Consider the following 24,513-nt stretch of genomic DNA (forward strand, 5'->3'; position numbering starts at 1 on the left):
GGAACCAAAAAAGAGCCTGCATTGCCAAGACAATCCTAAGCAAAAAGAACAAAGCCGGAGGCATCATGCTACCTGACTTCAAACCATACTACAAGGCTACAGTAACCAAAACAGCATGGTACAAAAGAGAGATACAGACCAATGGAACAGAATAGAGGCCTCAGAAATAACACCACACATCTACAACCATCTGATCTTTGACAAACCTGACAAAAACAAGAAATGGGGAAAGGATTCCCTATTTAATAAATGGTGCTGGGGAAATTGGCTAGCCATATGTAGAAAGCTGAAACTGGATCCCTTCCTTACACCTTATACAAAAATTAATTCGAGATGGATTAAAGACTTAAATGTTATACCTAAAACCATAAAAACCCTAGAAGAAAACCTAGGAAATACCATTCAGGACATAGGCATGGGCAAGGACTTCATGACTAAAACACCAAAAGCAATGGCAACAAAAGCCAAAATAGACAAATGGGATCTAATTAAACTAAAGAGCTTCTGCACAGCAAAAGAAACTACCATCAGAGTGAACAGGCAACCTACAGAATGGGAGAAAATTTTTGCAATCTACCCATCTGACAAAGGGCTAATATCCAGAATCTACAATGAACTCAAACAAATTTACAAGAAAAAATCAAACAACCCCATCAAAAAGTGGGCAAAGTATATGAACAGACACTTTTCAAAAGAAGACATTTATGCAGCCAACAGACACATGAAAAAATGCTTATCATCACTGGTCATCAGAGAAATGCAAATCAAAACCACAATGAGATACCATCTCACACCAGTTAGAATGGCAATCATTAAAAAGTCAGGAAACAACAGGTGCTGGAGAGGATGTGGAGAACTGGGAACACTTTTACACTGTCAGTGGTAGTGTAAACTAGTTCAACATTGTGGAAGACAGTGTGGTGACTCCTCAAGGGTCTAGAACTAGAAATACCATTTGACCTAGCGATCTCATTACTGGGTATATACCCAACGGATTATAAATCATGCTACTATGAAGACACATGCACAGGTATGTTTATTTTGGCACTATTCACAATAGCAAAGACTTGGAACCAACCCAAATGTCCATCAATGATAGACTGGATTAAGAAAATGTGGCACATACACACCATGGAATACTATGCAGCCATCAAAAAGGATGAGTTCATGTCCTTTGTAGGGAATGGATGAAGCTGGAAACCATCATTCTGAGCAAATTGTCGCAAGGACAGAAAACCAAACGCTGCATGTTCTCACTCATAGGTGGGAACTGAACCATGAGAACACTTGGACACAGGGTGGGAAACATCACACACTGGGGCCTGTCATGGGGTGGGGGGTTGGCGGAGGGATAGCATTAGGAGAAATACCTAATGTAAATGACGAATTAATGGGTGCAGCAAACCAACATGGCACTTGTATACATCTGTAACAAACCTGCACATTGTGCACATGTACCCTAGAACTTAAAGTATTATAAAACAAAAAGTATAGACAAATCTTATTCAATCTTGAGTTCAGACGATAGTTATATCGGGTTTCATTATAGTATTCTTGCTATTTTTGTATATGTTGGAATTATTTACAATAAGTGTTAATTGTATGTTACAGTGCATCAAAATGTGTTTAAGTAGTGGTGGTGCTTGTGGGTAGCTCTTTCACTGTAATAAAAAATCAATATCCAAAAAAAAAAAAAAAAGCAGCGCAAGCTCGTTCAATGAACTCTTACCATCATTCATTCAGCCAACAAATATTTACTCAACATCAGGCTCAATTTCTAACTTCCTAGAAAGATCTTTTTTCCCATCCCTCCCCTAATTCTTACCATTTTACCAACTGGTTCATCTCTCTTTTCAATAACTATATTGTCCCCGCTTATAATGAGAATCTCATTTTGCCTTTAATAATCTGATTCACTTCAACGAATGTGAAAGATTGTTGAGGAAAGCTCAATACATGTTCAATTTGATGTTTATACCGACTCCACCACCACACGTGAAATTTAATAGGGGTAAATAATCTCGACCACCTCTAAAGGGGTGGGTGATAAAAGCTTTCTGTGATCTCACCGGCTCAAGTGTCCTCTTTAATCCGAATTCATCTGGAGAATAACTGCCCTGTGATGTTCTTATAAAATTACTTGTTTCCTGTGCTTAGAACTTGTCTCTGGGTAGAGTGTACGCGTCTCAAGGGCAAAGACTCAGTCTTGTTCGTTGACTTCACACACTGCCAGCAAGTAATGTGAATCAATAGACCTTTAACGGATGAAGAAAAATTAGCAGTTTGGGAGAAGGTCCTTGAAGGTAGCAAAGCGAAAAGAAGAAGGGGGCGCTTGCGCATAAACAGCTGCTTCTGAGAACGAAAACTTACGTAGCATTTCCGAGTCCCGGTGGCCGCTCAGGCTGCCCTTTAAAGAGACGTGTAGGAAGCCGACCCCGGGGCGGCCGTGGGCGGAGCCGCGACCTGAACGCCGGGAGACCTCACCAGGCGGAGGCGGTGTCTGCCTCGCGCTGTCCTCTGACCGCCAGGGGGAGCCCTGCCGCGCGCTGCGCTCCGGGCCGCGCCGCCACGCTCTCTCGACCCGCGCGCCCGCCGCGCACCACCCGTCGCCACGCCCGCCGCAGGCCGAGGGCCAGTCACTTGCGGGCCGGCGTCCCGCAGCCCATTCGCGCCCCGCCCCTGCCCCGCCGCGGGATGAGTAACGGTTACGAAGCACTTTCTCGGCTACGATTTCTGCTTAGTCATTGTCTTCCAGGAAACAGCTCCCTCAGTTTGGAATCAGCTCTCCCGCTGCGGCCGCAGTAGCCGGAGCCGGAGCCGCAGCCACCGGTGCCTTCCTTTCCCGCCGCCGCCCAGCCGCCGTCCGGCCTCCCTCGGGCCCGAGCGCAGACCAGGCTCCAGCCGCGCGGCGCCGGCAGCCTCGCGCTCCCTCTCGGGTCTCTCTCGGGCCTCGGGCACCGCGTCCTGTGGGGCGGCCGCCTGCCTGCCCGCCCGCCCGCCCGCAGCCCCTTCGCTGCTCGGCCCCTGGGCGGCCGCTGCCATGGGCACCGACAGCCGCGCGGCCAAGGCGCTCCTGGCGCGGGCCCGCACCCTGCACCTGCAGACGGGGAACCTGCTGAACTGGGGCCGCCTGCGGAAGAAGTGCCCGTCCACGCACAGCGAGGAGGTGAGCGCGGCGACACTCGCCGCGGGGCTCCCGGGGCAGGCCTCGGGCGGGGCCGGCGGTTCCGGCAAGGGAGAAGCGCCCGCGGGCGAGGGAGGGTGGCAGGGCCTCGCGCGCACCTGGGCTCCGCCCGCGGGAAGATGCTGGGGCCAGTGTCGACGCGACCTTGGGTCCAAACCCGCTGCCGAGGGCAACGCGTCTAAAAAACTTAGCTGGTGCAGCTGCGCACTGAGTGACACCTCTCTCGGTGCTTAAGGCTGGTAGCAAAACTCTCAAACATCCTGGGTCCCTCTTCCTGGCACGGAGGTCACAGAGGGCCAGGACGTCGCTCCGTCTCTCTCCACATCTCTCGCTTCCTTCCCCCACGCTGTCCAGGTAAAGGAATATTTTCGGAGATTATCCTTTGGTGCATTCAGATGAAGTAGTATTCATAGTACACCTAACTTTTAGAATGTTGACATTAGACTCTCTATTGCAGTGAGGCAAATGAGTAAGCACTCAATTTTGGCTTTGGAATACCCTAAATACCCTGACTTTAGTCATTACACATTTTATGCACTTATCTGTGCATCTATGTATGCTTTATCAGTACACATTCTATGCATGTAACAATATCATTGTACATTCTATGCATGTAACAGAATATCACATGTGCCCCATAAATATGTACAAATATAATCTATCAATTCAAAAATTAAAGTTTTGTAAAAACTGGAAAATAAAAAGACTAGTCACTAGTTGGAGGTGACAGAGATTAATCTGGAATTACAAACTTGTTACCTATTTGTTGGCCATTTCTGAGCGGATAGTCATCCACTGCACATTGTGCATATTGGTGGTATGGGACAATTTTAGTATTTAAAAAATAACAAAATCTTTAGATTTAGGAGCTATATGACTTTGGAAAAGTTACTTTAAAGTTGGATAATAACACCTTCCACATCAGGTTGTTGTGAGAATTAAGAGGTAATATATGAAAACGCTCACCATGCAGGCATCTATCTCCCTGTCATCTGGTTCCATCAGAAAGATAAATCTTAATTAAGAGAAAAACCTTCCTAAACTATGTGTGTTTAGAAAAACCTTCCTAAATCAGCTGTGTTCCTAAGTGGTTTCTGCTCTCTTCTATGAGATGTTGGTAACAGACCGTGCAGCAGCACACGGCATCCCTCTGAGTTAAGTGCTGGACCTGTGCCCAGGCCTGTTGTTGGGGTCAGTGCCCATCAAGAGATGAGAACTCTTGCTTGTAACTTTAGTAGGAATCTGAGTCTGTACCATATTCTGTGTTCACGTTCCAGCTCAGTGTGTATGTTTTGTTTTATTTAAACCACCTACTTTGGCTGTTTCTCCCACAGATAAATATTTCTGTATTTGGTACATAGACTCTTAATTTCTTCCAGTACTGTTGGTGGTAGTTCAATACAGAATTTTGCACGTATATTGATATTATTGGGTGAAATTTTACCTATCTCACAATAGCATACTCTAAAGTAGTGACTCAAAAGAGTTTCTGACTGCAAACACAGTAAGAAGTACATTTTACTTTGCAATCCAGTTAATAGTTGTATAATCAGTATATCTGAAACAGGTTTCACAAAAAGATATTAGCCCTTATACCGTATATTCTGATTTTTTCTCTTATTTTAATTTTTAAAATGTTGATTTCTTGATGCTCAGAGTCACACACCACAGTTTGTAAAACATTGTTCAAAGGACTAATTCTGGTTTCTAGTGTTTTATTTAGGGTGCTTCATAACAGTAGGATAAAACTAAAGAAACTAGAAAACATTTCAGGAAAACTTGAAGGAATGGCATCATACTGTAGGGAAACTATGACTGCTTGGTAAGAGCAAAAGGGGAGGCACATTTTGTTTCTGTGTAAAAGAACTTTGTAACATCCAGAGCTCCAAATTGGGATGTACTACTTGGAACAGTTCGGCTTCACTGAAGAAATTAAATAAACTGAACAAATCACTTATTTTTGAGAAAATGTACATGTTGGGTCAAGAGTTCAGTTAAATTTCTTACAAGGTCTCTTCTAGTTCTAATTTTTTAAAAAATGTTATGACCTCTGCCCAGATTTTTTGTCTCACTGGAATTTTATGAAATCAAATAGTTTGTAAGTGGACCATTATAGGACTGTTTTGCCCAGTTCTTTGTTGTAAGGGTGTTTGACCGGTTGAATCATGGTATTTAAAAAATTCTTATACAACTCCAGATCTAATGGTAGGCTAAGTTGTGGTGATGCTTATACTCAGTGATATTGGGTGTGTATTATAAGAATGAAGAGAGCAGAGAACAAACATAAACATTAATGTTAATGACAAACATTAACCCAAGTACAAGGTTAATGTTTAGTCAATATAGCGAACATGTAATTTACAAGATTAAAAATAATTAGGCTTGTGATAAAGTCAATGAATTTCCTACGTAATTATAACATTAGACTGTTTTATGATTTGTCCTGACATTTTGCAGAATCCAAGATTAATTAAAGAAATGGTTTCAAGAAGAGGGTGAATACTATAAAAATAGACTTACCTTCCTGAATTGAGGAATTCATCAGGAAAGCCTCAAGTGTGCAAATGAGCCATCCTTCCAGAGGGAAATTTCTTAGAATTATCCCACGATTTGAGCCAAAGCACTTCCGATAGAATTTTTAACCTCTAGTTGGTTCTGCTCCTTCCATTTTTACTAATTTTTAAGAGAATACTATGACTTATAATTCTATCTGGAATGATTATCAACTCATTTTCATCCACTGACTTAAATTTGATTATAAATATGCTTTACATAAAGATCTAGACCTTATAATTTGAATTCAAGTGAATTGTTGTGACTAGCATGTAAATTATTATTATGGATTGTAAATCTTAACATAGGTAGTTCTGTGCCCTTAAATTGATAAACCAGTTATCTCTTGTAATCATGTGTACTAAGATATACGTAGTAAAGTGGTTGTATCAGTTTTTATCATAAGCAGTCATAGTTCAGATAGTTCAGAAGTTTAGTGTCTGCTGTTTCTATTAGGAAAGTGCTTTTGCAATTCAGGGGCTTGCCTCTAGTTACTCATTTGTGTTTTCATTGATTGCCCACAGAAGAATGCAAAACACTGTGTCCTTGGTTATCTAATAAGGCAGTGATTTCAGATTGCCAGGTTTGGCCCATTAGTGGTCATAAATCAGTTCAGTGAGTCATGGACCAGTATATTTTTTCTAATTAATATATTGGAAGCCATTAGAGTGCCTGGCATGTTGTGAGCATAAATACCGCTTTATGACTGTTTTGTTCCATTATATGTATATAGGTCTTTGCTCACTATGTGAATGTATGTCTTACTTTGGACTACTATCAAATAAGTCTGAAATACACTTTAATAAAGTATGTTTGAATTAATTTACAACATACTATAATATTTGTATAAATTTTTTTTTGTTTATCTAAGAAAACATGGAAGACAGGTTAGAGGTGCACCTAAATGTTACGAAATGACTTCTGGAGTGTCATACAAGTTGAGTTCTGCAAGATATGTCTATCCTGGTGGTTCTCAGACTTTAGAGTACGTAGATAAAGTACTCTCCTTAGGATGCTTGTTAAAATGAAAGTCCAAACTGCTCTTGGAGAATGATTCAGTGGGTCTAGGATTAGGCTCAGGAGTCTGAAATTTTAATAAACAGCACAGGTGAATCTGAGGTAGGATTTACCAGCCACACTTATTCTCTAATAATTTAATTTGTTTGTCTTTGAGAAATGTAGCATAGTTGTGATATGAATTCTAGTCAGACAGCCTGGGCTTGACTCCAAGTTCCTCTGTTTATAAACCTTATTTTTGTTTCTTTATGAATGCCTTTTTTTTTTTTTTTTTTGGAAATAGAGTCTTGCTCTGTTGCCCAGGCTGGAATGAAATGGCATCATCTCAGCGCACTATAACCTCCACCTCCTGGGTTCAAGCAAAATTGTCCTGCCTCAGCCACCCGAGTAGCTACTACAGGCATGCACTACTACGCCCACATGATTTTTGTATTTTTAGTAGAGACAGGGTTTCACCATGTTGGCCAGGCTGGTCTTGAACTCCTCACCTCAAGTGATTTGCCCCCCTCAGCCTCCCAAAGTGCTGGGATTACAGGCATGAGCCACTATACCTGGCCTATGAATGCTTTTGTGTCTCAACAGTTAGCTTAAATTTTCACTGGTACAAAAAAAGCTTTAAAGTAATTAGACAACTGCTTTAGTTCAAGAACATTTGAGAAACAAGAGTAGGATGAAAACAGGCCTGAATTTATGTATGTTGAAGGAAACAAAAAACTTGTAGGATTAAAATTGGGGTTTGTATGGTATTTCCTGTTGCTATCTTTTTTTTCCTGCTTATCAAATTAATATATTCTTATTGTAGAAGTACAGAAAAGTATATAGACTTTGATTAACAGTTTCAAAATGCATTCCTTTTGCAGCTTCATGATTGTATCCAAAAAACCTTGAATGAATGGAGTTCCCAAATCAACCCAGATTTGGTCAGGGTAAGTGAAATGTGAATGCAAAAATCATGCAGGTCAAAAAGGAAGTAAAGTAAACAGGAAGTTAATTTCTTCAGTTTTGTGAGGGAAGTCAAATAGGCAATTAGCCATAAACTCTCTGTGGTTGATTTGCTGAGACGGCACTCTGATCCAGTAGGCTTATGCATAAAACAGAAAATCTAGACCGTAGGCAACTCTTTAACCAGACAAGATACTAGGATTCTCATGCTTAATTCTCACCACGGTTTCCTCACTATCAGTGTTTTATTTCAGTTTATATTTGGTCTAGGAGAGGAATTGTGATTGGTAGATTGCTTTGGTAGACTCAACATCACTAGAAGTAATTTTTCAAATGTCAGTTTCTGATGAAACAATAAGGAACTGTGTTCCACTAAATGTCAGTATATGGCTACTATCATAAATGTTAATGTTCAAAACCCTAAAACACACTTTGAAATCCAACTCAGTCAAAGGCTCACAGCACATTACTTAGGCTACTTTAAAAGTATGGAAAAGGACATGTGCTGGAAATACTAGTTCCCCTGGGCATACTGCAACCATGTAACTCTATAGCTACTATATAGACATTGAGTTATGTTTTTTTTTAAATCAATCTCTGTTTCTCTGAAATGACTATTTATTCTACTTATGCTTGACTTGTAAACACTTACTGAACCCCTGATACGTGCTGTGAAAGTGCTCAAGAATCATGGGAAAGCCTTTGCCGTTTACTTGGTATGATATTGTAAATGTAAGTTAATATGTATCTGATTTATATGTACTAATATTTTCTCATTATCCTTGTAAATTTTTCATTAAAATACATTCAAATAGCCTTTGCTTTTTTCTGCTGCACTCAGGAAAAAAAAAAGTTTTGGTTTACAATGCTTGTGATTACAGGCTGGGCGCAGTGGCTCACGCCTATAATCCCAGCACTTTGGGAGGCTGAAGCAGGTAGATCACCTGAGGTCAGGAGTTTGAGACCAGTCTGGCCAACATGGTGAAACCCCATCTCTACTAAAAATACAAAAAAAAAAAAAAAAAAAAAAAGCCAGGCGTGGTGGTACCCGCCTGTAATCCCAGCTACTCGGGAGGCTGAGGCAGGAGAATCACTTGAACCTGGGAGGCAGAGGTTGCAGTGAGCTGAGATCACACCACTGCACTCTAGCCTGGGCAAGAGAGTGAGACTCTGTCTCAAAAAAATAATAATAATAAAATTAAATAAATAAATAAATAAGAATAAAATGCTTGTGATTATAAAACTAAATATACTATTGTCATAAAATCAGCAATTATGCTCCTTAGTATCTACCCAAAGAAGCTAAGAACTTATTTCCACACACAGACCTGTGCATGGATATTTATAGCAGCTCCATTCATAATTGCTAAAATTTGAAGCAACCAAGATGTTCTTCAGTAGGCGAGTGTATATATAAATTATGAATGCATATATAAACTATCCAGACAATATAATATTATTCAGTGCTTAAAAGAAATGAGCTATCAAGCCATGAAAAGACATAGAGGAAACTTGAGTGCATATTTCTAAGTAAAAGAAGCCAATCTGAAAAAGCTACATAATGTATGATATCAACTATTTGATATTCTGGAAAAAACAAAACTATGTAGACTATAGTTTTGCTAGTCTAGTAAAAAAACTAGTAAAAAGATCAGTTGTTGCCAGGGGTTAGCAGGGACGGAGGGATGAATAGGCAGAGCACAGGATTTGTATGTCAATGAAACTACTGCATATGATATTGTAATGGTGGATACATGTTATTATACGGTTTTCTAAATCCATAAACTATGCAGCACCAAGAGTAAACCCTAAGATAAACTGGACTTGGGTGATTATGACATGTCAATGTAGGTTCATCAAGTGTAACAAATGTATACCACTGTGGCGGGTATGTTGATAATGGGGGAGGCTGTGTGGATGTGAATGTAGGGAGTGAATGAGAAATCTGTTCAATCTACCTTCTACTTGATATTCTTGTGAACCTAAAACTGCTCTAAAAAAAAAAGTCTATTTAAAAAAAAAAAAAACAGGCTGGGCGCGGTGGCTCATGCCTGTAATCCCAGCACTTTGGGAGGCCGAGGTGGGTGGATCACAAGGTCAGGAGATGGAGACCATCCTAGCTAACACGGTGAAACCCTGTCTCTACTAAAAATACAAAAAATTAGTCAGGCGTGGCGGCGTGCACCTGTAGTCCCAGCTACTCGGGACACTGAGGCAGGAGGATGGTGTGAACCCGGGAGGCAGAGCTTGCAGTGAGCCGAGATCGTGCCACTGCACTCCAGCCTGGGCGACAGAGCGAGACTCTGTCTCAAAACAAAACAAAACAAAACAAACAAACAAAAAAACCCAAAAACTAAATCCCCTTACAGGTTAAAGTTCAATAACATTAAAATCCAAATAAATTAAAAAGTAAAAGAAAATGCTTGTAATTAATGTAGAACGTGTTTATTATGTCATCTAGAGTGGATATTATTTTCATTGGTTTCTTTTTAGAGTAAAATTATCTGCTGTGCTACTGTTTCTAACTCCTCACATATCCCTCCACTGCTTGTTTATTTTTAATTTTTTTGATCATGCTTCTTTCTAAATACCTGGTCAAAATGAGATACATCTTCCTAGAAAATAGATACACACACACAAACACACACACACACACACACACCCCACTTTACCTTTATTTCAGAGCTTTACAACCCTTGTGAAGCCCACCCAGACCTCAGGTAGAGAACTCTGTTGTCTTATAGGTTCTCTGATTCTAAAAGGCATTATGGATAATAGAAAATTTTATAATTAATCAGAAGCATTAAATTTTATATTTATTTTAAATATTGTGTTTATTATAGGAGTTTCCAGATGTCTTGGAATGCACTGTATCTCATGCAGTAGAAAAGATAAATCCTGATGAAAGAGAAGAAATGAAAGTTTCTGGTAAAGTCCAGTCTTTTCTGTTTATTTTGTTACATAGCGGAAGTGATAGATTTTGTTAGGCATTAGAATAAGCCTTTCTTTGCTCAGACACTAAATGTGGGAAATACAAAAATTCTTTTTTAGCATAATTTTACTTAAACTCCAAGATGGAGTTATAAGAGGTCAGTGCTGGCTATTATATGAGAGTCAGAATAGAACTTCAACTTGCTGTTCTTCATGATGATGTCATCATGTCATGTAATTTATGTGTCAAACTTCAGAGCAGTAGAAAGATTAAGATGAAGGAGATGGAAAGGATAAAGGGAAGGCTTAGAAGCAGCATCCACCCAAAGCAAGCATAAGCACCCCCTTCCTGGTAAGATACTGGTAAGCAATGTGTGAGGTCACCTGGGAATATAAAAAGAAACCTGGGCAAGTTACATGAAGAGAAAGAAAATACTGTAACACCCATTCAGGAAATGTAATAAGTGACAAATTCCAGAAACTGTACTATACTCAAGGAATACAAAAATGAAAAGATGTGCCATCTCTGCCCTCACCTTACAATTAGCATAGCATAGTCATTAAAAGCTTGAGCTTTGAAGTTTCGGGGTGTGCAGATTACAGGCTAGTATAATGTTGGGCTAACAAAGACTTTAACCTCCCTGAGTCTCAGTTTTCTCTTCTATAAAATGGGGATGTACCTGTTTCTCCGGCTTCTTTGTAAACTGGATGAAATAACAAAAGAAGCACTTAGCACAGTGTTTGCCTCAAAGTAAGTTCTAGGTAGCTATTATTTGCTACCATGTTGTTATTATTGTGGTTGTTGCTATTTTATTATTATTGAGATGGATAATAATAATAAATTACATGTAAGATGAGATAGGGTATTGTCTTTTTAATCTAATTATAGTAACTACCATTTATTGAGTCTTGCTTTGTGCCAGGCACTGTGCTTGGTACTTTATGGTTATATTTTCTCATTTAATTCTCAAGACAATCCTGCAAGTTAAGTCTGTTACTGCATTGCATTAGTGATACTAAATAACTTGAAGGTTGTCATACAACCAGTAAGTGGTTGAACCAGGAATCCACTCAGGTATGCCTAACTCCAAAACCCATTTTTTCCTGTTAATTTCACATTGCTGTTTGTGTTGGAAAGGACGTAAAGCAACATTCTTTCTGAGGTTGACTGTAATTCATGATTTAGTTCCATCTTGGGTCTCTTAGAAGTTGTCCTCGGTTCCTAGAGGGCTTGAGATTTTTTTATAGGTATCAAAATTCTCCCCATATAAAGAGCTTTCCTCTTTCTACCTATCTAAAAAAACCTCATCCTTCAGAGAGAGGAGGCCATTTCAGATGGCACAAATTCATGGACAGAGAAATAGTATTGGGGGGGGCTTTCATAGAGTTATAGGGGCTAAAGTTAGACCAAAATAGTAAATACCGACTCTCATCTAGTAGAGAAGCTAGGATGGCTGTTCAATAGAGAGTAATCTCAGGGAAGCAGTGTTTTTAGGGAGATCACCTAGCAGTAGGAAGGAAGGGACTCATATAAGAAACGTAGAAGAAAATGTGTTGCATATATCGAATGTCAGGCACTTTATGTAAGGGTATTTCATTAGCCTTATTTTTCTCCATTTCCTCTTTTGATTTTTTTTGTTGCTCTTCTGCTACTCTACCTGTTTGTCTATTGAATACATTTATTTTTTTGAACAGTGAGTTTACATAAAGTAAATATGTACATATAAAGTTGAATTTGAATGAAACCAAAACCTCAATATTACAAATATAGAAAATGACTCAACTTTCCTAGTAACCAAAGAAATGACAATTAATGTGGTCTTGGGTAGGTATGCATTGTACCTACTAAGTTTTAAAAAAAAATTAATAATAGCATCCTATGTTGTTAGAAGAGCAATTCTTAATTGGTGGTGGTGTGGTAAACTGGCACACATCTTTTAAAATATAATAAGACTCACACAAAACGTCACATGCTTTGACTCATAATCACATTTCTAACAATTCATCCCTGGGAAATTATATAGTATAATGCTGAACAAAAAGTTACTAAGATGTTTGTTTTGGCATTATATATGCGAAAACAGAAAACTGGAACTAGTACTGGAACATTTACTAACCTAAATGTTCAATAAGTAGAACTCATTTAATAAATGACACTCTTCAAAATTTACAAAATAATATTCAACCATTAAAAAATGAGCATGTAAAATTGGCTGGGCGCAGTGGCTCACGCCTGTAATCCCAGCACTTTGGGAGGCGAGTCGGGTGGATCACTTGAGGCCAGGAGTTCGAGACCAGCCTGGACAACATGGCAAAACCCCGTCTCTACTAAAAATACAAAAATTAGCCAGGCATGGTGGCGCAGGCCTATAATCCCAGCTACTTGGGTGGCTGAGGCACGAGAATTGCTTGAACCCAGGAGGAGGTTGCAATGAACCAAGATGGCACCACTGGGCGACAGAGGGAGACTCTGTCTCAAAAAAAAAAAAGTATGTAAAATTATACACTAAAAACATAGAATACGTTCAAGGCCACCCCTAAGTGGAAAAAAAGCCACAGAATACACAGAAATCTAAACAGTAATTTGGGTGATGAGACTGGCAATTCTTTTTGGTCTTTCTGCTTTTATAGGTCTTTGTTATTTCTACAGTAAGCACATGACTATTAAGATAAAAAAAATCTTGGCCTGGTGTGGTGCTGTAATCCTAGCACCTTGGGAAGATTGTTTGAGACCAGGAGTTCAAGAGCCCCTGGGCAACATATCGAGACCCTGTGTCTACAAAAAAATGAAAATTAGCCAGGTGTATTGGTACATGCCTGTAGTCCTAGCTACTTGGGAGGCTGAGGTGAAAGGAACACTTGAGCTCAGAAGGTTGATGCTGCAGTGAGCCGTGATCGCACCACTGCACTCCAGCCTGGATGAAAGTGAGACCCTGTCTCAAAAAAAAAAATTGTGGTGATTCACACCTGTAATCACAGCACTTTGGGAGGCTGAAGCGGGAGGGTCCTTTGAGGCCAAGAGTTCAAGGCCAGCCTGGGCAGTATAATGAGACCCTGTCTCTACAAAAAATTTTTAAAATTAAAGAAATTTTGAGATAACTAAATACTACATAGAAATATATTTTAAATATTTATTACATAAAGGTAAACCAAATAGAAGAGGAAATAATGTTATGCCCTACTTCATATGACCAAAAACTGGAAGATAGTGTCTGAAAATGAAAATGATTGTATTGGGAAGGTAGAATTGTGGCCTTTTTTTTTTTTTTTTTTTTTTCAGTTTTCTTCTCATTACATTTTCAATTTAGTCTTTGTATATAGATTTTGGTTTATTGGAGAAAGTATATAATGTGCTCTATTAATGTTTAAGTCATAAAAGTATAAATTTCAAGTAATTTAAGCTCCAATAGTTATCTAACCTGCCTTCTAATAAATGGGAAATAAATATTTACTTTTTGTTTTGATAAACATATATTTGTTAGCAACTAGCACATGATTTTAAAAGTATAGTGGAACTATACATTTATGTCTTAAAATTAAAACTATAAAGTTATGTGACTGGGAAAGGAAAAATAATTCATTCAGGATTATCTGACATCTTAGTATTATAGTAGTGTTAATACTAGCATATAGTGAAATGTGTATCCAAATGTAGTAATCAGTTTTGTTTTCTTTGTTACCCAGCAAAACTGTTCATTGTAGAATCAAACTCTTCATCATCAACTAGAAGTGCAGTTGACATGGGTAAGCAAAAACTGAATTTTTTATCTTAATAGTGGACTTTAAATTAGTATAGGTGTATTAGTTATAACTTGTGCTTAGGTCCAGGTAAAAAGAAAATGAGTTGATTCCAATTTTACCTTTTAAAGTTCTAGCTTAGTTTCTTAAGGCTTCTGTAAAATCATACTGACTTATGTAGGGTCATATTTTGATATGCAAGAGGAATGTAAAAGGTGTAATGTACTTAAATGTTCACTATCCATTTGGAGATAGAAGTTCTTATTCTTAGCCCTTTTAGTACTAGAGGTGAAATATCAAAACCAAACAACAGCAAAAAAAAAAAAAAAAAATCCAAGTATATCTATTTTTAGCACTTAGGTTATTGTGATATTAAAGTTATTCAATACTTAAATAAAAAATTATTCCAGTATTTACATATATTGAAAACTTAAATAATTGGCTCTTTAATGTAACTTTAGAATGAATAATCATTTAAAATAAGCTCTTAAATTATTTTTATAGAATTAAGAAATTATCTACCTCTATAAATATGGATTAAGACCAAACATTCAGTTTTTCAGTGTCTCAAGCTTATTCTTTGCTGTGACTACTAGTTACAGAATATTAGGTCATAATTCTTGTGATCATCCATATGCGATAGTAGTGAGCAAGTAGAACTGGAGAAGAAAATTTTATGAAGATAAGGGAGCTACTAAAAACTTCTGGGACCTAGGAAACAAGAAGAAATTTTGTTGCCTAGAAAGAGGAGCATGTAGTAGTAGCTGCAATCTGCCTAGGAATAAGGCAGGTCAGAGAAACCCACTTGTCTGCCACACAGAGCAAGTAGGTAAATGGGCACTTACACATTTTTGAAAGATAGAAATGTTCTAAATGAAAAGTAAACTATGAAATAATCTGTTATTTTGAAAACAAGTGAAGAATATGGACAGAATTCAGTGGGATACTTTGAAAACATTAGAAATATTTGTTTTTATGATGTAAGCATTTATTTTCTTTGTGTCTTCCTTCCTATCAGCCTGTTCAGTCCTTGGAGTTGCACAGCTGGATTCTGTGATCATTGCTTCGCCTCCTATTGAAGATGGAGTTAATCTTTCCTTGGAGCATTTACAGCCTTACTGGGAGGAATTAGAAAACTTAGTTCAGAGCAAAAAGATTGTTGCCATAGGTACCTCTGATCTAGACAAAACACAGTTGGAACAGCTGTATCAGTGGGCACAGGTAAGGGATGGCAGGATCATGAGCACTCCAGGAAGAACTTGCCCTTTTCAGTCTTTGCTGCACACTGTTGAGCATCATGCACATAGTGGCCACCCCTGCGGGGTGACTTTTCCACATGTGGGAGTTTTGTTTTGTTTCTGCAGGAGTTTTGAGGCAGGTTTTATCTAAATCATTTGAGGTTTTTGTTTGTTTTTATTTAAATATATCTCTGATTGAACTGAATGTTAATCCCGGTTAAAATGAGTGACAAAAATACTAGAAGATGTGTGTTAAAACATTTATACCAAATGAATTAAGGCCATTTCCTTCAGTTCTACTTATGTGCTGAAAACAATAATACCTAAAGAAAAACCTTACGGCCGGGTGTGGTGGCTCACATCTGTAATCCCAGCACTTTGGGAGGCCGAGGCGAGCAGATCATGAGGTCAGGAGTTCAAGACCAGCCTGACCAACATGGTGAAACCCTGTCTCTACTAAAAATAAAAAAATTAGCCAGGCATGGTGGCGTGCACCTATAATCCCAGCTACTCAGGAGGGTGAGGCAGGAGAATCACTTGAACCTCAGAGGCGGAGGTTGCAGTGAGCTGAGATTGTGCCACTGTACTCCAGCCTGGGTGACAGAGCAAGACTCTGTCTCAAAAAAAAAAAAAAAAAGAAAGAAAAACCTTCTTTTTCTTTAGGTACTATTAGACCATGGCTCTAATTTCCTAAGTAAGGGAATATTTTATATATAACAGATATTTTGCTGTTATTCAAAGATGTGTAAGACTGTCAGTTCATACAACTTGATATGGAGTGAGTGTCATAAATTAATTATTCCCACTCTCTGGTCTAATAACCTATAAAATTATTAGGAAAGTCACTTACTAGCATTTTACCTTTACTCTCAGTATTTCTTTATTCCTTTTACTACTTCTTCAGCCTTCTCCTTTTCAGAGCTTTCAGAGTTTCTTATGGACAGGAAGACCTAGAGAAAGTATTTCCCCTTCTCCTTGATGATAGCCAGAATGAGGACAAGAAACTATTGGAGAGACTTAGATGATTCAGAATGTAAATTAACCAGTGTAGCTACTGGAAGCTGTCAATTCTTCTCTTTCAAAATGTGTCTGATTCATAGCCATATTTTATACTTTAACATTAAAGGTATTTACTTGTATTTGATCCTTTACCTTTAAGAACTATTTGCTCTGTAGCTGAAACCATCACACTTAACAAACTAACAAAAATCATGTTTGTGTTCTAGGCAGATGTATTAGATTGTTAAATGGTTCTAGCAGGAGACTTTTTAATAGTGTAGTACCAGGCTGGGCATGGTGGCTCACGCCTGTAAGCCCAGCACTTTGGGAGGCCGAGGTGGGTAGATCACCTGAGGTCAGGAGTTCAAGACCAGCCTGACCAACATGGTGAAACCCCGTCTCTACTAAAAATACAAAAAATTAGCTGGGCATGGTGGCAGGCACCTGTAATCCCAGCTACTTGGGAGGCTGAGGCAGGAGAATTGCTTGAACCTGGTATGTGGAGGTTGCAGTGAGCCAAGATCACGCCACTGTACTCCAGCCTGGGCGACAGAGCAAGACTCCATCTCAAAAAAAAAAAAAGTGTAGTACTGTTGGCTTTTTCGTTCCCCTAGTGTTACATTTCCTTTCCCTATTACATAGGGAAAAGGTAATAGGGAATTCCTCTTCCCTATTACTACTAACCTGGGTTAGAAAAGCATATATTAATAAAGATATTAATGTAAAAGTATTTTGTAAACTTTAATCACTGTGGATTGTGATTTTTCATATGTTCTAAAATTAAGTTATTTTATTGCTTATTGCTTTCTACTTTTGGTATTATATTTAATTTAGTAGTGATATCATGATTTTATTTTCACTTCTAGGTAAAACCAAATAGTAACCAAGTTAATCTTGCCTCGTGCTGTGTGATGCCACCAGATTTGACTGCATTTGCTAAACAATTTGACATACAGCTGTTGACTCACAATGATCCAAAAGGTAAAACTGATATTTTCATTATAGAGATTGATCATAAGCTTTTGTCTTACAAAAAGGTATTTGTTGATACATAATTTTAAATGTGGACAGTGATAAAAATACAGTGTTATCTGAACTATTCTTAATGGTTAGTTCAAAACCTATATGCCTTCATTTTATTTTCAGAAAACTTTATCTCTGTACCAATGGGGAAAAAAAAGTGAAGGGATCATTTCCTGAACATCTGGTCTTTTGAGGTTCACAAATATTAAACTACACAGAAAAGATCTTTTGAGACATTCTAAATAGTAATATATATAATCCTATCTAGTATAGCAAAGACTGGACCAAAAGGCCACTTGATTTTTTATTTAGTTTTGAGATGGAGTCTTGTTCTGTCGCCCAGGCTGGAGTGCAGTGGCATGATCTCAACTGACTGCAGTCTCCACCTCCCGGACTCAAGCTCTCCTCCTGCCTCAGCCTTCCGAGTAGCTGGGACTACAGGCGCATACCACCACACTTAGCTAATTTTTCTATTTTTTGCAGAGACAGGGTTTCACTATGTCACCCAGGCTGGGCTTGAATTTCTGGACTCAAGCAATTCCCCCACCTCGGCCTGCCAAGGTGCTGGGATTTTAGGCATGAGCCACTGTGCCTGGACAAAAGGCTACTTTATTCAAGGAGATAAATATCTGGAAAAAGTGGCACATGTAATTTAATTCAAAACTTAATAAGCATCTTAGGATAGGTAAGTAGGTATTTTATTAAGACGTTTAGTGTTAATCAGAAATATTTGATTAATGAGAATGGCTTGTCTGCCTTTTATAGAATAATTTTTTACAACATTTTATAAGATAACTAGAAAGACTTGGAAGATAATATTGAACATAACTTGGAAAGATAAATGTTTCAGAGAGCCTGTATATTATTAAGTAATGTATATGACTACATATTTTTGGTATAAATGAGAAATGTTTGGTTATAAGTGAGAAATGTCTTGCGAAAGTTTTAATTCTCGATGACATTTTTATGGAAGTTCTGATTTAATAAATATTAGAGGAAATTATATTTCATAGATAATTCCCGCCGAAAAAATATTCAGCTTTTATTTCCATACCTAAAAAGATGACACAATATCAGTGGGTTGATTCAGTTTGCTCATTTTAAGAATGCTATGGATAATCTTTTAAGACTTTATACTATTTATTAGCAGTCTACTTCATTCTCATTTCTTCACTGTTTCATCAGAGGAGGGGGAGATGGAGGAGAAAGAGTTTTAATAGTTATTTTTCCTTGAATAAGCATCATGCCAAATGCCTCAGAGAGATTATCTATAATCCTCACAACAACGGAAACTATACTTTTTTTTTGTCAGGAAATAGAGCCTCAGAGTGAAAGGAACTAGCCAAGGTCACCCAGCTGGCTTTGGGCAAAGTTTGAACTTGGCTTAAGTCTTGGATTATTTTGGAGCCTTTTCCACTATACAATCTCTTTGATTTGAAACATTAGTATTACAGTATTACAGTCTGAAAACTCCATCCATTTTCATTTAAATCATACCAGAATAAAATACAGTGACTTTTGCCTTCCCAGTAGAGCTTTCACAATCAAGTAAATTGATTTTTTAAGCCATTTTAGTGAAAATCTAACAAATTGTTATGCTGATTTATTCTGAACTATAAGTCATTTAAATTTTAACTTTCCATATGTTGGCAGATGTCATGTGTCTGTTTACTTTTTGGAGGCTCTTCTAACAGTAATTGTTACCAGCAGCTGATGATCCAGCCTGTACCCTCTTCTAGCTTCACTTGAAAAAAACTCAATCCTTTTTCTAGTAGGAAAGGAAGTAGGAAAATATTAAGGTTCCTAGTGTTTTATTTTCACATATCTAAATGTTGACATTTAGAATGTGTGCTAATACATTATTGTTATGGCAAAATATATTGCATATATATATGAGGAGAGAGATTTAATCCTTTTTTATATTTTTTATATTACATAATTTGATACTTAGTTGTCTTTTTTAATTCTAAGACTTTTGGTGAAAATGTATAGGCTTATCCTGCATTTATCATTAATGAACCTTCAGACACTTTAGTCTATAATGAAGCAACTCTCGATTTAATTTGTCATGTTTACTGACTAAAGAGTTCAACCATAATTAAATTTTAAAAGCAGTTAAATGAATAGCATAGTCTCTGATTTTGTGTCATATTTTTTATTTTTTTAAGCAACCAAACTGTAAAAACTGTAAAACATTTAACTGTAAAACATTTAACTCTGTAAAATTTAACTCTGTAAAACTGTAAAACACTTAACTCTGCTTGTCATCTAAAATAGAATTTTGTTTATAAATTCCCTGAAGGTCTACCCCCTGTTCTAAAAATTACCCTTACTCCCCATAATGGGTTTATTTTCCATTACCCTTTGTTCTAGAAGTGTAATAACAATTTAACTAGAGAGTAAAATTGTAAAGTAGATGATCCTGAATTTAGAACTTTCCATTTTTATTTGTTCCCCGCCCCCCATTTCGATTAAATCCAATCTGTATTATGTCTCTTTCCCTCAGGGTCTTCTCTGTTAGAAAATCTGATAAACAAATCCATATTAATGTTACTTTTCCAAGGAGACATTTGCGTTCTATATATGAAAACTACCATTTACTAGTGGTGTGACCTTGGCCAACTTACCGAACCTCTCTGCCTTGGTTTCCCCCCATAAAGAGATAATAGAATCTATCTCATAGGGTTAGCATGTGGATTAACTGAGTTAATACATGTAAAGTACTCAGAAAAGTACCTGGCACATGAAAATAGCTAACATTGATTGAGCGTTTACTACTAATGCTATTCAGGTATCACAGCAGTTTGGGAGTAGGTGGGTCCTTTAGCACTCTGAAATCAAACTGTGAAGATGCTCACTTAATGCCTATCTGTAGGTTGCTTCTGACCCCAGTGGAATCTTTCCATATTGATTGATGCATTTAATAGACGTTTGAGCACCATTTGCCAGCCATTGTTCTGGGTACTAGAGATAAAGGATCAAGTCAGACAAAAACCAACCCTCATGGAATTTATATTCTAATGGGAGGAGACAGACAATAAAATAAGTGTTACATATGATAAGTGGTAGTATATGCTATGGAGATAATTTGGCTGAAGGAGAAAGAGTATCCAAGTTAATTGTTGTTTTATATGGTACAGTCAGAGAGGCCTCTCTACTAAGGGAATATTAATCAGAGACCTGCAGGAAGGGAGTGAGCCACGTGAATATCTGGAAAAAGTGTGTTCAAGGAAAAGGCAGAAGCTAATTCAGAGGCTCCAAGGTGTGAATGTGCTTGAGGTTTTCAGGATACAGCAAGGAGGTGAGGCCAGTGTGGCCAGAGGAGTGAGGCAGTGAGGAGAGGAGTGGTGGGATATGGCATCAGAGCAGTCATAGAGAGCTTGGATATAAACTTGGAATTTGCTGGGCATGGTGGCTCACACCTGTAATCCCAGCACTTTGGGAGGCCAAGGCAGGGGATCACTTGAGTCCAGGAGTTTGAGACCAGCCTAAGCAACATAGTAAGACCTCATATCTACAATAATAATAATAATAATAATAATTAAATTAGCTGGCCTTGGTGACGCACACCTCTAGTCCTAGCTACTCAGGAGAATGAGGTGGAAGGATGCATTGAGCCCAGAAGTTTGAGGCTGCAGTGAGCTGTGATCATGCCACTGCACTCCAGCCTGGGCAACAGAGTAAGACATTGCCTCAAAAAAAAAAAAAAAAGAAAAGAAAAAAAGAATTGGCACTGCGGCACTCTCAAATTATCAACTGCTGGTAGAAGTGTAAAGTATAGCCTTTCTGTAAAGCAGTTGGCAATATAGCGTGTATCTAGCTTTAAGAATGTACTTGTACTTTGGCCCTTCATTCCACAGCCAGGCATACATTTTAAAATGTTCATCATCTGCATCATTGTGACGGTTTGTTTCTTCCATTTTTGGAGATAAATTTATGTGTAGACTTTTTTTTTGTAAGACATAGTTGATAATGAAAATTTATTTAAATGGTCTTGCAATGATTTAAGTATTCAAATGCTTAAAGAAAGCATTGCTGGTACAAATATTTCTATTTTTAGAAAGGGTTTTTATGGATCAATGCCCCAGGTGTCATCAGAGCCATTGGTGTTTTCATTTTTAAAATGTCACCTGTAAAATGGGCATTATTTATGTGTATATGGCTTTTTTTGGCATTCCTGATAAATGTATTATATAAAGTCTATACATTGGATAATAACACTAGTATATTTAAACTTACAGACTTATTTGTAATGCAAACCACCATTTTAATGTACTGTAATTAATATGGTTATAATATATATATAGTCCTTCTGTCCTACCATCACACAACTTTTTGTGTGTGTAATAAACCGATTTTGGTTTGAAAATATTTTTCGAGGCCGGGCACGGTGGCTCACACTTGTAATCCTAGCACTTTAGGAGGCCAAGGTGGGTGGATCACCTGAGGTCAGGAGTTCGAGACCAGCCTGACCAACATGGTGAAACCCCATCTCTACTAAAATATAAAATTAGCCAGGCATGGTGGTGCATGCCTGTAATCCCAGTTACTTGGGAGGCTGAGGCAGGAGAATTGCTTGAACCCGGGAGGTGGAGGTTGCAGTGGGCCAAGATCACACCATTGCACTCCAGCCTGGGCAACAGAGTGAGATGCCATCTCAAAAATATATATATTTTTTTTTTAAAAAAGAATGTTTATCCTGGCATTATTCTTATTAGCAAAATATTAGGAAAAACATAAATGTTTTGACCAATAATAAGGAAATATATGAATTATGATATCTATATAATATAGTAGTGGGGAAATTATTAAAAATGATCTTTTCACAGAATATTACATGGGAAAATATTCACAATATAAGTGGAAAAAGATAAGCAAATAAGGCTTTAACTACAGTATGATTTCTAATTTTGTAAGATATGGATATACACATACATACAGATATAAGATCTAGAGATATATAGAGATTCAAGATATGGATGAAGATATATATATATATATATATATATATATATGAAGATATATACTCATATACACCAAAAAAGTTGTAAGGAAATGCATGACAATGGTATATCATCTCCAATTGATAGGATTATCAGTTACTTTTTTTTTCTTTAGACTTTCCTGTATTTTCCCTGACTATACATTAGAATCACCTGGAGATCTTTAAAAAACTGCAGATGTCTAGGCTCCACTCACCAAAAGTTAAGAATTAAATAGGCTGGGGTACAGGTGTAGATACTTTTTAAATAACTGCCTGGGAATTTCTAATATTCTGGTTCAGATTCATAGCACACACATGAAGAATAAGCATATTATATATTAAATGTTGAGGTGTTTCTTTTGTTATGTTAAATGCTTACCTACATACTAAAGTGCTTTTTTGTTTTCCAATTTAACACGCTGGAGTTTTGTTTGTTGTTGTTTCTTTTAGAACTGCTTTCTGAAGCAAGTTTCCAAGAAGCTCTTCAGGAAAGCATTCCTGACATTCAAGCGCACGAGTGGGTGCCGCTGTGGCTACTGCGGTATTCGGTCATTGTGAAAAGTAGAGGAATTATCAAATCAAAAGGCTACATTTTACAAGCTAAAAGAAGGGGTTCTTAACTGACTTAGGAGCATAACTTACCTGTAATTTCCTTCAATATGAGAGAAAATTGAGATGTGTAAAAATCTAGTTACTGCCTGTAAATGGTGTCATTGAGGCAGATATTCTTTCGTCATATTTGACAGTATGTTGTCTGTCAAGTTTTAAATACTTATCTTGCCTCCATATCAATCCATTCTCATGAACCTCTGTATTGCTTTCCTTCAACTATTGTTTTCTAATTGAAATTGTCTATAAAGAAAATACTTGCAATATATTTTTCCTTTATTTTTATGACTAATATAAATCAAGAAAATTTGTTGTTAGATATATTTTGGCCTAGGTATCAGGGTAATGTATATACATATTTTTTATTTCCAAAAAAAATTCATTAATTGCTTCTTAACTCTTATTATAACCAAGCAATTTAATTACAATTGTTAAAACTGAAATACTGGAAGAAGATATTTTTCCTGTCATTGATGAGATATATCAGAGTAACTGGAGTAGCTGGGATTTACTAGTAGTGTAAATAAAATTCACTCTTCAATACATGAATGGAAACTTAAATTTTTTTTATGTGTCCTTGCTTATAGTTTAGCTGTAATAATTTAACCTTGTATTCTTGTGCCATATTCTCTCTTTTTATTACTTATAAAGACAAACCAAAGTAAATCTGAAAGGAGACTAGAAGCTTTGAAATTATTGTTTGGGGGTTTTATAAAAGCAACTACTGTCACCTCCATCCAGATTCTTTTAAATTATTGATCCATCCTTAGTATATATTGCTACTCATTCAAGAATCCTCAATAAGTATTGAGTATTTACCATATGTTGGGATACTGTGGGCTCTGGAGAGAGGAGGGGGCAATAGAGCTAGGAATTAAGAATCAGTTGAGTAAAATGTGTAATATTTATTCCCCATTAATAACTGACTAGGAAGGACTAAAAGCCAGAAAGGGGATGAAAAAAAAATCCTTAATTCAGTTGTTTAAATCTACTTAAACAACTTTGAGATATGGTCGTAATTATTTTAAAGCAGAATAATATAATTGAAAGTTTATAGCTAAAAGAGACTATATAGGTCATTTAGTATAATTCTTCATTAGTTTAAGAACCACAAAATTGCAAATAAATAAGCTATGAACTTTGATGTACACTATAAATCTCCTTAATTCTATAAATTTGTGTCTGTAACCTGAATAGTTTGAAAACTTCTTTAAAAATCTCTTGTATTTCATCCGGGCGCAGTGGCTCACACCTGTAATCCCAGCACTTTGGGAGGCCGAGGTGGGCAGATCACG

The 24,513-nt window shown here is 37.4% G+C and overlaps 1 protein-coding gene across 1 annotated transcript; it reads left to right on the forward strand.

Moving 5' to 3' along the window:
* The first annotated feature begins 1,024 nt into the window (after window positions 1-1,024).
* On the forward strand, window positions 1,025-23,763 carry GCLM (glutamate-cysteine ligase modifier subunit). Its single transcript, XM_034931468.3, has 7 exons — window positions 1,025-3,166; window positions 7,615-7,680; window positions 10,540-10,624; window positions 14,312-14,371; window positions 15,384-15,586; window positions 17,469-17,583; window positions 23,060-23,763. The coding sequence occupies exons 1-7, from the start codon at window positions 3,041-3,043 to the stop codon at window positions 23,227-23,229; spliced, it is 825 nt and encodes a 274-aa protein (XP_034787359.1). The 5' UTR covers window positions 1,025-3,040; the 3' UTR covers window positions 23,230-23,763.
* The last annotated feature ends 750 nt before the right edge of the window (window positions 23,764-24,513 follow it).

Source organism: Pan paniscus, chromosome 1, assembly GCF_029289425.2.
Source record: "Pan paniscus chromosome 1, NHGRI_mPanPan1-v2.0_pri, whole genome shotgun sequence".
Taxonomy (NCBI): domain Eukaryota; kingdom Metazoa; phylum Chordata; class Mammalia; order Primates; family Hominidae; genus Pan; species Pan paniscus.

Bases quoted from the DNA above. Each gene is read 5' to 3' on its own strand.
- GCLM (XM_034931468.3), top strand. From the start codon at position 3,041: ATGGGCACCGACAGCCGCGCGGCCAAGGCGCTCCTGGCGCGGGCCCGC. The intron at 10,625-14,311 runs GTAAAGTCCAGT...TTTGTTACCCAG, and splicing joins AGAAGAAATGAAAGTTTCTG to CAAAACTGTTCATTGTAGAA. The intron at 14,372-15,383 runs GTAAGCAAAAAC...CCTTCCTATCAG, and splicing joins TAGAAGTGCAGTTGACATGG to CCTGTTCAGTCCTTGGAGTT.